This window comes from Erythrolamprus reginae, chromosome 9 (assembly GCF_031021105.1).
Source record: "Erythrolamprus reginae isolate rEryReg1 chromosome 9, rEryReg1.hap1, whole genome shotgun sequence".
NCBI lineage: Eukaryota > Metazoa > Chordata > Lepidosauria > Squamata > Dipsadidae > Erythrolamprus > Erythrolamprus reginae.
In genome coordinates, this window is record NC_091958.1 from 10,452,303 (window position 1) to 10,468,228 (window position 15,926).

The 15,926-nt window shown below is 40.8% G+C and overlaps 1 protein-coding gene across 3 annotated transcripts in view; it reads left to right on the top strand.

Annotated features, from left to right (window-relative positions):
* The window catches only part of URI1 (URI1 prefoldin like chaperone), a 60,412-nt gene extending 46,147 nt beyond the window's left edge, over positions 1–14,265 (top strand). For all 3 annotated transcript variants that reach the window (XM_070760281.1, XM_070760282.1, XM_070760284.1), the window contains 6 exons: positions 1,223–1,283; positions 3,206–3,383; positions 6,057–6,309; positions 8,308–8,450; positions 11,609–11,873; positions 13,394–14,265. In XM_070760281.1, the coding sequence (XP_070616382.1) occupies positions 1,223–1,283; positions 3,206–3,383; positions 6,057–6,309; positions 8,308–8,450; positions 11,609–11,873; positions 13,394–13,585 (1,092 nt within the window). In that variant the 3' untranslated portion in view covers positions 13,586–14,265. The remainder of the gene's footprint in view (positions 1–1,222; positions 1,284–3,205; positions 3,384–6,056; positions 6,310–8,307; positions 8,451–11,608; positions 11,874–13,393) is intronic.
* Positions 14,266–15,926: the final 1,661 nt, after the last annotated feature.

Here is a 15,926-nt window from a genome sequence, read left to right on the forward strand (position 1 = left end):
TTTCCTTCAATTTGTGTGCCCGATGTCTGAACCAGTTTGGAAGAGCCCCTGAACTTCTGATATTGGCTGGAAATAACTGCCCACACGACAAGGGGGAAAGCCTTCTCTGTGGTGGCCCCAGCCCTCTGGAACCAACTCCCCCCGGAGATTAGAATTGCCCCCACCCTCCTTGCCTTTCGTAAGCTCCTTAAAACACACCTCTGCCGTCAGGCATGGGGGGACTGAGATATTCTTTCCCCCTGCATGTTATGTTTGTTTAATGTTTCCAAATGTAAAATAATGCACTTGGGGAAAAGGAATCCTCAATCTGAGTATTGCATTGTCAGTTCTGTGTTAGCAAAAACTTCAGAAGAGAAGGATTTAGGGGTAGTGATTTCTGACAGCCTCAAAATGGGTGAGCAGTGTGGTCGGGCAGTAGGGAAAGCAAGTAGGATGCTTGGCTGCATAGCTAGAGGTATAACAAGCAGGAAGAGGGAGATTGTGACCCCCTTATATAGAGCGCTGGTGAGACCACATTTGGAATACTGTGTTCAGTTCTCACCTCACCTACAAAAAGATATTGATAAAATTGAAAAGGTCCAAAGACGGGCTACAAGAATGGTGGAAGGTCTTAAGCATAAAATGTATCAGGAAAGACTTAATGAACTCAATCTGTATAGTCTGGAGGACAGAAGGAAAAGGGGGGACATGATCGAAACATTTAAATATGTTAAAGGGTTAAATAAGGTTCAGGAGGGAAGTGTTTTTAATAGGAAAATGAACACAAGAACAAGGAGACACAATCTGAAGTTAGTTGGGGGAAAGATCAAAAGCAACATGAGAAAATATTATTTCACTGAAAGAGTAGTAGATCCTTGGAACAAACTTCCAGCAGACGTGGTTGGTAAATCCACAGTAACTGAATTTAAACATGCCTGGGATAAACATATATCCATCCTAAGATAAAACACAGGAAATAGTATAAGGGCAGAGTAGATGGACCATGAGGTCTTTTTCTGCCGTCAGTCTTCTATGTTTCTATGTTTGTTTGTAGGGATGTTTGATTTTACAATAAGGGTTTTTTAGTTGTTTTAGTATTGGATTTATATGATGTTTTTAATTACTGTTGTTAGTCGCCCCGAGTCTACGGAGAGGGGCGGCATACAAATCCAATAAATAAATAAATAAATTATTAAATGGTCATCTTGTACAATAGACTAACTTATTTATTTTTTCCTATCAGGCAGCGGGTGACATGGTTGATATCAGAGAAATTGCAGAAAGCCGCGAGGTTGAAATGAAAGGTGAGTGAGTGTTTGTTGTTTCTCTATCCTAGTTTTGCAACACCAGTTCGCTTGTGGAAATGCTTCTGTTCCTTTTATGTTCGGTATAATGCTGAAAGTAATCTATTGCCACTTTAAAGTAGTGACCTATAATGTGTTTGGTTAGATTCCTGCCGAGGTTCACAAAAACCAGAACGTATATTCATGTATTTGCATATTCGCACCGTTAGCCAGTGACCATATATAGCCCATCCTAAATAAATAAAACTTTTTATGAGGTTTTTTTTAAAAATATTCTGAAAGGTCGCTGAGCTTTCTTGCAAAATGTGTTAAGTTAGAGGTGTTTAAAATTTCCAAGAGGTAAAAGTCCTTGATTAGCGACTGCAGTTGGAACTGGCCACTTCATCATTGAGCAAAACTTGTGACTGTGCTTATTATTTTACTCCAGCTTTTCTTCGCTTTTACAGACCTGCAAAGGTCCTGAATGCGAGGATTGCCTCGCAAAGTTACTTCTTCATCACTGTTGTAACTACTAGAGTTACTAAATACGGCAGTTGCTAAACAAATATTACTGATAGGAGATATTGCAGGAGACCTAGATGGCTTCTTAAAAAAGGGAACACTTTAGGTCATGTTTTTAGGGTACTATCTATGAAATCTATTTAAAGAGAATTATGTTCAATCCCCACCATCTTGATGGTCTATAAAAACCCTCTACCTGAAATTGGAAAACGTTGCTAAATCTTGTATTAAATGGGCTATCTATCTATTTATTTATTTATTCATTCATTCATTCCTGCCCTTATTATTTTTACAAATAACTGAAGGTGGCAAACGCACACAATACTCCTTCCTCCTCCTATCTCCTCACAATAAAAACCCTTGGAGGTGGGTTGGGCTGAGAGAGGTCAAGGTCACCAGACGGGTTTTATGCTTAAGGCAATTAGAACTCACTGTCTCCTGGTGATTGGCTCAGTCACCCAACCGGCTTTCATGCCTCAGGCGGGACTAGAACTCGGAGTCTCCTGGTGATTGGCTCAAAGTCACCCAACCAACTTTCATGTCTAAGGCAGGACTAGAACTCAGAGTCTCCTGTTGATTGGCTCAAAGTTACCCAACCAGCTTTCATGCCTAAAGCAGGACTAGAACTCACTGTCTCCTGGTTTCTAATCTGATAATTTATTTATTTAAATAAACTTTTATTAATTTTTCTTAAAATTGACAAACATACAAACACACACTTAACATAAAGTGGGGTTGCAGATACCCCTCTTATTCAAGAAGTCAAATTACAATACAGAAAAAGAATTATAATTTGTGATAATTTATTTATTTATTGGATTTGTATGCCGCCCCACTCCGAGGACTTAACCTCTAGACCAGTGGTTCTCAACATTTTAATGCTGCGACCCCTTAATACAGTTCCTCCTGTTGTGGTGACCCCCAACCATAAGTCTAGCACCAATTCTCCCAACAGAGCTTTACTCTGATTGGCAGAAAAGTCAGAGGGACACCCCCCGTGTCAATGCCTGATTGGTTGGATTGTAAAAATATGTTCCAAGGTGCCAGAATAGAAGTTTTAGTTCCTAACACCACTGGAAATTTGTCTTTTCCCATGGTCTTAGGCGACCCCTGTGAAACAATTGTTTGACCCCCAAAGGGGTCCTGACACCCAGGTCTAGACCAAACTAGCTCTCTGGAAGGCAGCATCTTGTGATGAATAATGGACGGCACTGGATCCCCTTCTCATTGTTTCAAGTTACTGTTCTTTGAAAATCATACAAGGTTTCCTATTTGGATAACAGCAACCTCTTATTTGTTTGCTATCGCATCTCCGGTTTACTAGCAGAACTACACGAAAGCTTTAATAAAACCTTTGAATTATCTGGTAATTATGTTTACCAAAGCAAACATCACAACAAAACACTTATTTAATTCTTCAGGAAAGCACAGAACTGCTCACAGACCTCATTCAAAGCCAAGAATCTCTGCTTTTGAGGGGGATGTTGACGAGAGCGGAACAGATAAAAAGCCCAACGGGGGCTTGCACTCAGAAGAGGACCTTTGGGCCCGACTTGATGAACTGGAAAGACAAGAGCAAATCTTCGGTGAACTCAGCAGGTACTTTAAGCATGGATTGTTGGAGTTTCCAGAAGAGGACAGAATATTTAGAAGAAAGCGAATGGGTGAATGGGTTTTCTCTTTGCACTAAAGCAGTGCTTCTCAAATACAGTGATACCTCATCTTACAAACGCCTCGTCATACAAACTATTCGAGATACAAACCCGGGGTTTAACATTTTTTTTGCCTCTTCTTACAAACTATTTTCACCTTACAAACCCACCGCCGCCGCTGGGATGCCCTGCCTCCGGACTTCCATTGCCAGCGAAGCACTCATTTATTGCGCTGCTGGGATTCCCCTGAGGCTCCCCTCCATTGGAAATCTCACCTCTGGACTTCCGTGTTTTTGTGGTGCTGCAGGGGAATCCCAGCAGCACAAAAACGGGCGCTTCGCTGGCAAGGGAAGTCCGGAGGTGGGATTTCCCAGCGAGGGGAGCCTCAGTGAAATTGCAGCATCGCAAAAACACAGAGGTCTGGAGGTGGGGTTTCAAGGACTTCGGTGTTTTTGCGATGCTGCAATTTCACTGATGCTCCCTTCGCTGGGAAACCCCACCTCTGGACTTCTGTTGCTAGCGAATCACTCGTTTTTGCGATGCTGGGATTCCCCTGCTTGGATTCTCCTGCAGGATTGCAAAAACACAGAAGTCCGGAGGTGAGGTTTCCCATGGAGGGGAGCCTCGGGGGAATCCCAGCAGTGCAAAAACGGGCGCTTCGGCTGGCAAAAGGGGTGAGTTTTGGGCTTGCACGCATTAATCGCTTTTCCATTTATTCCTATGGGAAACATTGTTTCGTCTTACAAACTTTTCACCTTAAGAACCTCATCCCGGAACCAATTAAGTTTGTAAGACAAGGTATCACTGTACTGGGGTGCACACACACACCGGGGGGGGGGGGTATGTGCGGAGTGATGACAGGAGGGGTGCATGATCCCAGGGAATGGGCTTATTTTTGCCTCTGGGAGGAGGATGCACGTTCTACCTGATATTTGTACTAGTATCTCCATCAAATTCCTCGGCGTTGGGTCCAGGGCAACCCATTCTGAAAGAAGACGTCTCACGAGTTTGGGATGAGATGTTTTTTCTTTAAAACGGGCTGCTCTGGACACAATGCCGAGGACTGCGATGGAGGTACTGGTACAAATGTCAGATAGGGCGTGTGTCTCACAGTGGGATGTAATTTGGGTATTATTTACAGTTGCAGCGGAGAGTTGGAGGGAGTGCAATATGTTAACTTCTTCCTGGGGGAGGCATAGCAGGAACTAATTGAGAAGCACTACACTAAAGCAAGTATGAATCCTTAGATCAGTGACGGCGAACCTAGGGCAAGGGTGCCCAAGGTGGCACGCGGAGCCATATCTGCTGGCTGTGAGCCGTTGCCCTAGCTCAGCTCCAATGTGCGTGTGTGTGCCGGCCAGCTGATTTTTGACTCGCCCGGAGACTCTGGGAGGGCATTTTTGGCTTCCGGAGAGTCTCTGGGGGGTTTGGGGAGGCCATTTTTGCCACCCCCATGCATTGAATTATGGGCGTGGGCACTCGTGCATATGCGATAGCACATGCATATGCGCTTTTGGCACCTAAGGAAAAACAGGTTCACTATCACTGCCTTAGATCCTAATAAGAATGGAGAAAGAAATAATGTGCTTTAACTGAATAGGGTAGGGTAGGGTAGGGTAGGGTAGGGTAGGGTAGAGTAGAGTAGAGTAGAATAAAGTAGAGTAGAAGAAATGGAATGGAGTGGAGTGGAGTGGAGAGTGGGCTGGAGTGGAATGGAATAGAATAGAATAGGAATAGAATAGGAATTTTTTAATTAGCCAAGTGTGATTGGACATACAAAGAATTTGTCTCCAGTGCTGAAGCTCTTGGTATACATTGAAAGCAACAGTGTAATGATAATCATCATCATCATCAACATTATAATACCAGTAATTGGGGGGAGAGAGTGAAGAAGAAATATAGAAAAATAATAATACTGCAGCCATAGTACATGAGTAAATACACATTTTCCCCACTACTTCTTAGGGCAATTTGAACCCTGTATCAAGGAATGACGCAATCAACACTTAAGTGCATTATTCTCCACTTCATTCTTCCTAGGGAGCTTTGGGATTTGTAGTTCTGCAAGGGGAGGAACGTGGTTATCTTAAAAATGTGGGGAAGCCTCTATGACAGGCCAGGTCACCCATAATATCTCATGAATGACCGTCTTGGGAGAAAGAAGGAAGGCAGCAATGGTTGGTTATGATGCTTATAAGTATCCTGCCAATTTAGAAGTCTTTGGCATTTCAGCTTATAATGAATGGTGGGAGGAGAAGGCCCAGTCTTCCCATAGAAGGAAATGATTGTATATACTTTATTTATTTATTTATTTATTTATTAGTTGGACTTGTATGCCGCCCCTCTCCGAAGACTCGGGGCGGCTCACAACAAGTAAAAACAGTCACAACAATCCAATTAATTAAAATACTGGTCTGATTTAGCAATATAGGACCTTTCTTATGGTGGTAGAGGACTCTAAAGAATTTGAAATCATTAGTCTGATTTAATTATGATTTGACCAAAACAAACAACCCCCACAGACTCAAAACAAAGCAACACATACAGCTCACCTATTTTATCTTGGGACTTAAAATCAAACTTTCATTTCTTTCCCCCTCCCTGCTCATTCTTTCTCCAGGACTTCTGAGACTAGCAATGTAAAGGCAGAAGGTGCCTCTTCCCCTGAAGAAGAGAGAGAAGACAAAAAGTTAAACCCAGGTGTTCTTCAGAAGGAAGAAAAACCTAAAACTCAGGGCAACTTTCAGAAGGACCTAAGCGACTTTGAACCATTCGGAAGCCAGGCTAATGGCCCCGACCATTACAGCAGCGACGATGAAGAAGAGAATGCTGTGCCGACAATATATTTCTCCCACACTGTGGAACCTAAAAGGGTTTGTATTGTCATGAAGCAGTCTTCCCTAACAGGGTCTTCCAGATGTGTTGAACCTTGGACCTTCAAGAATTCTTAGTTTGCATCATCAAATTCTTGGAAGCCCTAAAAGGGTTTGCATTATCAAGAAGATGTGTTATGAAGGAGCCTCCCCTAGCTCGGTCTCCTTCAGATGTGTTGGACCTGGACCTCAGTGACAAATTCTTGGAACTCCAGGTCCAACATATTGAACCTAAAAGGGTTTCCATTATCAAGAAGAGGTCAAGCAGCCTCCTCTAGCTCAGTGTCCTTCAGAACTCCAAGAATTCCAAACCTTTGACCGTGAAAATTGAGAACTCTTGAAATTGCTCCTCTAGTATATCTGGAGTTATACTCTCAATTTTGGGGAAATTATAATGGAATCTTGTGATCATTTGATGCTGTCCTCCTGGCTGACGATTGCTAGTGTGGTGTGTAGTAATATGTCCACATCAGAGTAACTCAGAATATCTGCCCTTGCCTATGTAGTTTTATGTATGGTATGTTTGTGTGTATGCTTTTTAAATAATGGTTTTTAGACTTTTAATATTAGATTTGTAACTATATATTGCTTTATTACTGCTGTGAGCCGCCCCGAGTCTGCAGAGAGGAGCGGCATACAAATCTAATAAATAATAATAATAACACCAACAACAACTATATGAATGTATATGTTAGCCAAGCTTTATCAGTTGTTTTCAGTTTTAGCCTTTCCAAAAGGGGAAGTTTTTATTGAGTGATAAGAGAAAAACTAAACTTGGCCAATCTATCTGTAGTGGGGAGACAAGTAAGCCTGTCAGAAAAATATGATAGAAGTTGCATATCTTTTAGTAAGTGATGTATTTATTTCTTGCCCAGCTCTAACCCCAGTGAACTCATTAGTTTTATTCATGAGGAAGTTCACAGAAATTCATTTATCTTTTTAGCGGGTGGTGGTTTTGCAAACTTTGAGAACTCCTGAACTAAGCCATTTTTTAAAAGAACTGTAGTTTACTGACCTGGCCATAATTAGTTAGATTCACACCATCCTATAAATCAAATATACTTGCAATATTGGTTGCAAATATAATACTGGATTGTGGTTTAATGTGACACACTGTGCATAAGAGTTGGATTCAAGAACTTTTATTTTTCTTTGACATGTTTACAAGGAGAACATAATCAACTTTTCTTTCCATTTTCAACTCATTGTAGTTTAGTATTATACATGATCCTGGACAAATTGTGTCCATCATTAATTAAGAGAATAAATTGGCCTCAGATCTTACCTCCTAGTGCTGACTTGTTTCTCTAAGACAACTACAATTGAATTTTACAAAGCAGCATTACATATAATAGGAGATTTATTACTAGAAATTTATAACAATATGTTAAAGGAAGCTGCATATCCTCTATCATGGCAAGAAGCCAATATAACATTGATACATAAAGAAGGCACAGAGGCAGATCAGATTAAAAATTATAGACCAATATCCTTGCTGAACGTAGATTACAAACTATACATGACAATCATAACAGAGAGGCTGAAAAAGATATTAAACAAAACAATACATCCAGACCAGAATGGTTTCCTGTCCAACAGACAAATAAGATATAATACTAGAATAACCTTGAATATGTTAGAATACTACGAAACCCATAGTAACAAAGAATTTGCCATGCTATTTTTGGATGCCGAAAAAGCTTTCGATAATTTAAACTGTGACTTCTTAAAAAAAAACTAATAAAAATTATGGAATTTGGACCAAATTTTGAAAATATGATATGGCGTGGTTGGCATGACCTAAGTGTGTCACCTGAACACAACCCTTTGTGCAAGTACATTTATTCCAACATTGGCTTAGCTCATGGTACGAACCAAGCAATTTTTGATATTATTGTCCTTTTGATTTATTTTCTTTGCCTGGCAGAAGAATTAAGATTTTGCCTTTGTGCTGTTCTCTTCCTGAATGCTCACAACTTCTGTATGTTTTGACATCAGGTACGGATAAACACGGGGAAAAATACTACTTTAAAATTCAGTGAAAAGAAAGAAGAAGCGAAACGGAAACGGAAGAACAGCAATGGAAATGGGCACGGGACGACAGAGCTGCCAACTATTAAAACGCCAGCAGATATTTATCGGTATGAACATTGTGAACGTTAACGTCCTGCAAAGGGTGTATGTGTATGCATTTGCAACTAGTCTTAACTGAGTTGAAATAATATGTCCACAGGAGTTATTTGTTTAGTGACTGTTCGAAGTTATAAACTTCAGACTGGGAAAAAAAAAGAAATGTGACAACTGGTCCTTGCACTTTATGACCATCATAGCATCCTCACATTCCCCCACAGTCATGGGATCAAAATGTGGATGCTTGGCAACTGGCATCCCAGGATCACGTAATGGTCATTTCTAACTTCTCAACTGACTTCTGTCCAGCAAAGTCAGTGGGGAAAGCAGGTTTTGCTTAATGACCACACAAGTCATTTAACAAGTGTGAGGAAGGTAAGTAGAATACACTCCTAGTAGTGTCTTCCTGCACCTTTAACATCATTTTAGTTTTTTAATAATAATAATAATAATAATAATAATAATAATAATAATAATAATTTATTAGATTTGTATGCCGCCCCTCTCCGAAGACTCTGGGCGGCTCACAACAACGATAAAAACAATATTATACTGGCACAAATCTAATATTAAAAAACTAAAAACCCTATCATAATTAAAAACCAAACAGCACATACATACTAAACATAAATTATAATAAGCCTGGGGGAAAGATGTCTCAAATCCCCCATGTGTGGCAGTATAGGTGGGACATTTAACAGATATATCACTTTAATATTTTAAAATGCAGATTAGTAAGAGAAGTGACAGCTGTCAGTTTTGATAGCTCCAAGGCAGGATTAGACAGATTCATGGATGCCAAGTGCATTGGTGGTTATTGAAACGGATGTCCAAGTGCCGCCTCTATGTTGGTTGAGGCAGGCAGGATTCCCTTGGGTACCATTTGTTGGGTGTCAAGGGAAAGGGAGGGTCTTGCCTTCTCTTTCTGCTCAAGATCCCCAAGGACAATTGGTGGACCACTGTGTGACACAGAATGCTGGACTTGGTGGGCTTTGGCCTGATTCAGCAGGGCTCTTCTTCTGTTCTTAAGTGAGCCACTGCCTGTTTGATACGTAAAGCCAAAATATTAGAATGTTAAACATGTTAAAAATCATACAGAGGTTGAGGGGTCCTCGGGATGATTACTCAATTTTCAAGTTAGGAATCTGTGTTCGTAATATTACCTGCAGCTTTTTAAAGAATCGTTTCTCAATTTGGTGAATTAACATAGTTGAAGCATAATCTTTATGGGGCCAGAAAGCTAGTTTGAAATGTAACATGGAATCGGTCAGGTTTCATGTTCCATTCTCACATTCATGTCTGTCTTAGCATCTGTAAAGGGCTTAATCTGGTGAGATGATGTCCAGCAAGAATCCAAGCTACAGATGCCTTACATAAACATGACTGGTTGTCCAGGGTCATTCCCAAACCAGCAACTATTGTTCAACTCAGAAATGTGGGAGGAGAATGACTAGAGTTGAACTATGAAGCACAGAGTGTAAATTGTCAAGTTTAAAGCATAAAAATGTCGACTTATTTACATGCAGAGAACAAATCATTTACTTTTACAGCTTCAGTTTGGGCTGATATCTACCCAAATCAAGTTAGGGAGTCTTCAGGCTGAGTAAGCTAATTCCTGAATAAGAGGTTCAATTTTGCGGAGGTTATGTTTATTGCCAAATTTTGGGGCCTTGGAGGTCTTCTAGTCCAACCTCCTGCTCAGGCATTTCAGACAAGTGGTTGTCCAATCTCTTCTTAAAAACTTGCAGTTTTGGAACATCCACAACTTCTGGAGGCAAGTTGTTCCACTGGTTTCTACTTAGTTCTAGGGCAATTCTCTCCTTGATTAGTTTTCACCCATTGCTTCTTGTTCTACCCTCAGGTGCTTTGGAGAATAGTTTTATTCCCCCTTCTTTGTGGCACCCCTGAGATATTGGAACACTGCTATGATGTCTCCCCTAGTCCTTTCCATTAAACTAGATATGCCCAGGTCCTGCAACCGTTCTTCATATGTTTTAGCCTCCAGTTGCTCTTTTCTGCACTCTTTTTCACATTTTGGTAACCAAAGCTGGATGGAGTATTCCAAGTGTGGCCTTACCAAGTTATTATAAAGTAGTATTAACACTTCACGTCATCTTGATTCTGTCGCGGTTTGCAAGTGATTAAAGTCCGTTAGAACATTAACCCCGTGGAGGCGATAGATGAAGCCTTTAGTCATTTGTTCAAAACAAGATTTATTTTATTATAAAAGTAAAAATAAAATATGTCTCGAGGGACAACACAACAAATACGTCTTACATGATGGTGGATAGAAAAAAGAGAATGGAGTTTTAGGATGAAGAAGAAGGAAGTGATGTTAGATTTGGCAGGATATTACATCATAATAGGATCGTAGTAAAGCACACACAGTTAACTCTTTCATTACTAAATGTCTCTGGGGCTGGCAATATTCAGCGTGACAGATTCTATCCCTTTGTTAATGCAGTCTAGGATTGTGTTGGCCTTTTAGGCAGCTGCGACACACTGCTGGCTCATATTTAAGTGATTATCCACTAAGACTCCCACAATCCCTCTCACAGATAGTACTATTGAGCGAGGTGCCACCTATTTTATACCTGGGCTTTTGTTTTTATTTGCCTAAATGTGGAAGCTTACTTTTTTTCACCACTGAATTTTGTTTTGTTGGGAGAGGCAGAGCAACATTTGGTGGGCAATTCATTTTGCCATAGGGCCACATGAGAAATTGGGATGGTTTTAGAGGGCCGGACTAATATAATTAACTCAGTTCTACCCAATACTGTATATTATTGGGTAGAACTGAATTAATTATATTATACCGTAATTATAAATTATAATTATATATTATATTATATATTATATATATAATTATATATTGTATATTGTATATTGTATCTTGAACACCCGGTTCTTATCTAGAAAAGTTGGACTGACCTCTGCGGGCTGGTCAAAGACAGTGGGCGGGCCGCATCCGGTCCTTGGGCCGTGTCTGGCCTAGTAGGATCCACCAATCTTGAGTATCTTTTTACAAAAGGATAAAGGAAGAGCAGGTAAAGCCATAATGTAATTAATTTGTCCCCAAGATGGAGTGAAATTATGGTGAATTTGTCATAAGCTTTCTCTCCTCGCTTCTTCCAAATACTTTATTAAAGCTAACATTTGTCCTTTGCAGAGTCTTTGTTGATGTTGTGAATGGAGAATATGTCCCTCGTAAATCAATTTTGAAGTCTCGAAGCCGGGAGAACAGTGTTTGCAGCGATACCAGCGAGAGCAGCACCGCTGAGTTTGACGACAGACGAGGAATTCTGAGAAGCTTCAGCTATGAGGACACGACCCATAGCGACAACAGTGAGGGCATCTTGGAAGAGGAGGAGGAAGAAAAGCGGGAGCAGAATCCCCTTTCTGGAAAAGCACCTCCCTTGTCAGGAATGTATGAGGTAAAGAGAAGGCCCCCGTCACTTTCCCTCAGACCAACTCTCCTCACAGGATTGTCGCTGTCAGGAATGTATGAGGTAAAGAGAAGGCCCCAGTCACTTTCCCTCAGGAATGCATGAGGTAAAGAGAAGGCCCCAGTCACTTTTCCTCAGCCCAACTCTCCTCACAGGATTGTCGCTGTCAGGAATGTATGAGGTAAAGAGAAGGCCCCAGTCACTTTTCCTCAGCCCAACTCTCCTCACAGGATTGTCGCTGTCAGGAATGTATGAGGTAAAGAGAAGGCCCCAGTCACTTTTCCTCAGCCCAACTCTCCTCACAAGATTGTCGCTGTGGGGAAAACTGGAGTAAGAAAGACCATTATTATGTTCTCCACCTTGAGTTGTTTATAAAAACAAGAAGGCTGGGATAATAAAAATCAAATAAATATTGACTCTTGGAACATTTACCCTCCCAATTTCAATCTTGGATTGGGCCCAGCGGAAGCCAACGTAGATAAAATGGTGAATGCTTGTGTGATCTTCATGTGGGACTTTTGAGAAAGAAAAAGGAAAAAGAGAAGGAAAGGTAATTTAGCATTGATGCTAAAGTAGGATGCTTGGCTGCATAGCTAGAGGTATAACAAGCAGGAAGAGGGAGATTATGATCCCGCTATATAGAGTGCTAGTGAGACCACATTTGGAATACTGTGTTCAGTTCTGGAGACCTCACCTACAAAAAGATATTGACAAAATTGAACGGGTTCAAAGACGGGCTACAAAAATGGAAAGACTTAAAATCAGGAAAGACTTAATGAACTCAATCTGTATAGTCTGGAGGACAGAAGGAAAAGGGGGGACATGATTGAAACATTTAAATATGTTAAAGGGTTAAATAAGGTCCAGGAGGGAAGTGTTTTTAATAGGAAAGTGAACACAAGAACAAGGGGCCCAATCTGAGGTTAGTTGGGGGAAAGATCAGAAGCAACATGAGAAAATATTCTTTTACTGAAAGAGTAGTAGATCCTTGGAACAAACTTCCAGCAGACGTGGTTGGTAAATCCACAGTAACTGAATTTAAATGATAAGCATATATCCATCCTAAAATAAAATACAGGAAATAGTATAAGGGCAGACTAGATGGACCATGAGGTCTTTATTCTGCCATCAATTTTCTATGTTTCTGTTAATATTACTTCTGTGTTTCTAGATTCTGAGTTCTGTTTCTGGCTTCTGCTGTATGGTATTGTATATGTAGAAATTTCTTATATAAGTAAATCCTGTTATTTACTTGTATGCTGGTCAAAGGCAACATGAGAAAATATTTTACTGAAAGAGTAGCAGATGCTTGGAAAAAACTTCCAGCAGACGTGGTTGGTAAATCCACAGTCACTGAATTTAAACATGCCTGGGATAAACATAGATCCATCCTAAGATAAAACACAGGAAAATAGTACAAGGGCAGACTAGATGGGCCATGAGGTCTTTTTCTGCCGCCAGTCTTCTATGTTTCTATTATTCCAGGGACGTCTTCTTTTTTCTTGCAGGCTTTCTCAGGGACAGTTGTCGAGAAGGAACCTTTGTCGCCCTCCGCAATACCACACCCAGTCATTGCTCATCCTGTGCTGCCGACCATTTTGGAGCGGAAATCGGAGGAGAATCTCTGCGGAGAAGCGTCAGAAGAAACGACGAAGAGGGTTTCGAAATTCAAAGCGGCCCGAATGCAGCAGAAGAGCTAGAGCTCATGTTAAAGAGTAGTGGACCTTGTTCATTTTCATGAAAACGAGCGGCAACGGATGGTTTGTATCTAGCTAGTAAGACGGCAGATTGCTTCGACTTCACATTGTTCATATTTAGGGCCTCCTGTTGATAATCCTTTTTTTTTTTTTAAAGAAAGAAATCTGTGAAAAAGCATTTCAGACACCTCATTTTCTTAATAACCCTGTGTGCACCTTTATACATACTTGCCTTACGACAACAGCACATGGAATAATTTTCAAAAGAATAATTCTGATGAAGCTTTTTTGGTTGGGCACATTCAAAACTAAACGCAAGCAGTTTTGTACCAGATGGTGAAAGTTTAAAAATATATATATACAATTTGGGCTACTTGAAAGAAACTTTTCAACTTTCAGGTAGAACCAATCATTCTATTTCATGACTCGCTTTATAATGTTTTAAGGCTGTCTTTCCCCACCCACCCCTCAAATCCCTTATTGTTTTGAAACCGAGGTTTGCTTTTAGGTGTCTGCCGACAAATCATTTCTTTCCCGCAAATAGGAAACCTCTGATTATTTAGTTGTATAGAATCTATGAAACAGAACGCCGCGTTCGTGTATTTTGCAGGGATGCTTCTTTGAAAGGGGGGCGGGGAATATTGTATTTTGTAAAATTAAACTTTTCGAGTAAAAACGGAAAAGAGGTGGAGGTGGTTTTTTTCCTAAAAGGATGCAGTATTCTCATGTTGAAGCTTCTGAAAACATTTTAGGACTTTTCTAAGGGAAAGCCACGGACTTTTTCCTCTGGTTTGGAATAACTGTGTGTTAATGTCAGGGGCCATTGGTTATTCATGCAGAATTGTCAGTTTGGGTTTTCAAAAAATACACCCTTGGTGCAAGCTACGGAGATTGGCTTTTTATTGTTGCTCTAAAGTCTCCAAGATGGCTACAAGATGCATATGAAGATCTTGCGACATGAACGAGCCCTACAGCAATTGGCAGCATCTACTTGACCTTAGCTGATCACGAAAAGCTAAGTAGAATACAGTACTTAGTATTTGGATGGGGCACCAGAAGGAAAACTCAGATCTATACACTAGAGCAGTGATTTTCAACCTCTTTTGAGCCATGGCACATTTTTTACATTTACAAAACCCTGGGGCACATTGAGTGTGTGTGAGGGGGGTGGGGGGTGGGGGGGAGGCTAAAAAAGTTTGGACAAAAAATTTATCTCTCTCTTCCTCCCTTTCGTTCTATTTCTCTCTCCCTCTTTCTCTCCCTTCTTTTTTTTCTCTCTCTCCATCCCTCTTTCTTTCTCCCTTCCTTCCTCTCTTTTTTGCTCTCTTTCTCCCTACCTCCCTCTATGTCTTTCTTTCTCTCTCTTGCTTTCTTTCTCTCTCTTTCCTTCTTTCTCTCTTTCTTTCTCTCTCTTGCTCTCTCTTATTTTCTTTCTCTCTCGTTCTCTTTCTCTCTCTCTTGCTTTCTTTCTTTCTCTCTCTCTTGATTCTCTCTCTCTCTATTGCTTTCTTTCTTTCTCTCTTTCTTTCTCTCTCTCTCTCTTTCTTTCTCTCTCTCTTCTTTTCTTTCTCTCTCTGAGCTTCGCGGCACACCTGACCATGTCTCACAGCACACTAGTGTGCCACAGCACACTGGTTAAAAAACACTGCACTAGAGAGGTAAGTAACTAAAGAATAGGCGTAAAAATTTCCCCTGTCCAGGTGTGCCCATCTCTAGGGGACGGTGGTCATCTCCGTTTCTTAGCCAACAGACCTAGCGTTTTCTGAAGACGTTTCCGTGGTCATGTGGCTGGCATGACTTCATGTCCGGAAACTCTGACCTTCCCACCAAAGTGGTACCTATTAATCTACTCGCTTTTGAACTGTTGGATGGGCAGGAACTGGGCAAGTAATGGGAGCTCACCCATTATGAAGTGCTCAGGTCTCGAACCAGAGTTGACAAGTTCAGCATATTTAACCACTGAGCCATCATGGTGCCTCCGGCGATGAATTTTGAAGCAATTGAAGATCGAGAAACTACTGCATGAGGTTCCCATTATTGCTACAGGTATAGTGGGGGAATAAGAGGATCATTTGATTTTGAATAAAATTAAACCCAAGCGTCCCGCAAACTGAGATCAACTCCTGGTGGGTACAAGAGAACATTGGTGTAGTTTTTCTTGGAAATGAAATAAAGCATTGCCTTCTTCTGCAGTTGTTGCTTTACATCATCTGACAGTTCCCCAATCTTCAGCAGGCCTGAAGAAGACCTGAATTTGTATTCAGTTGAATCCTAGTAGTATTGTCATCCTGACCATTCGAATCAGTCCCAGATTATAGGGAGACCATTCAAGTCAAAGTGAATT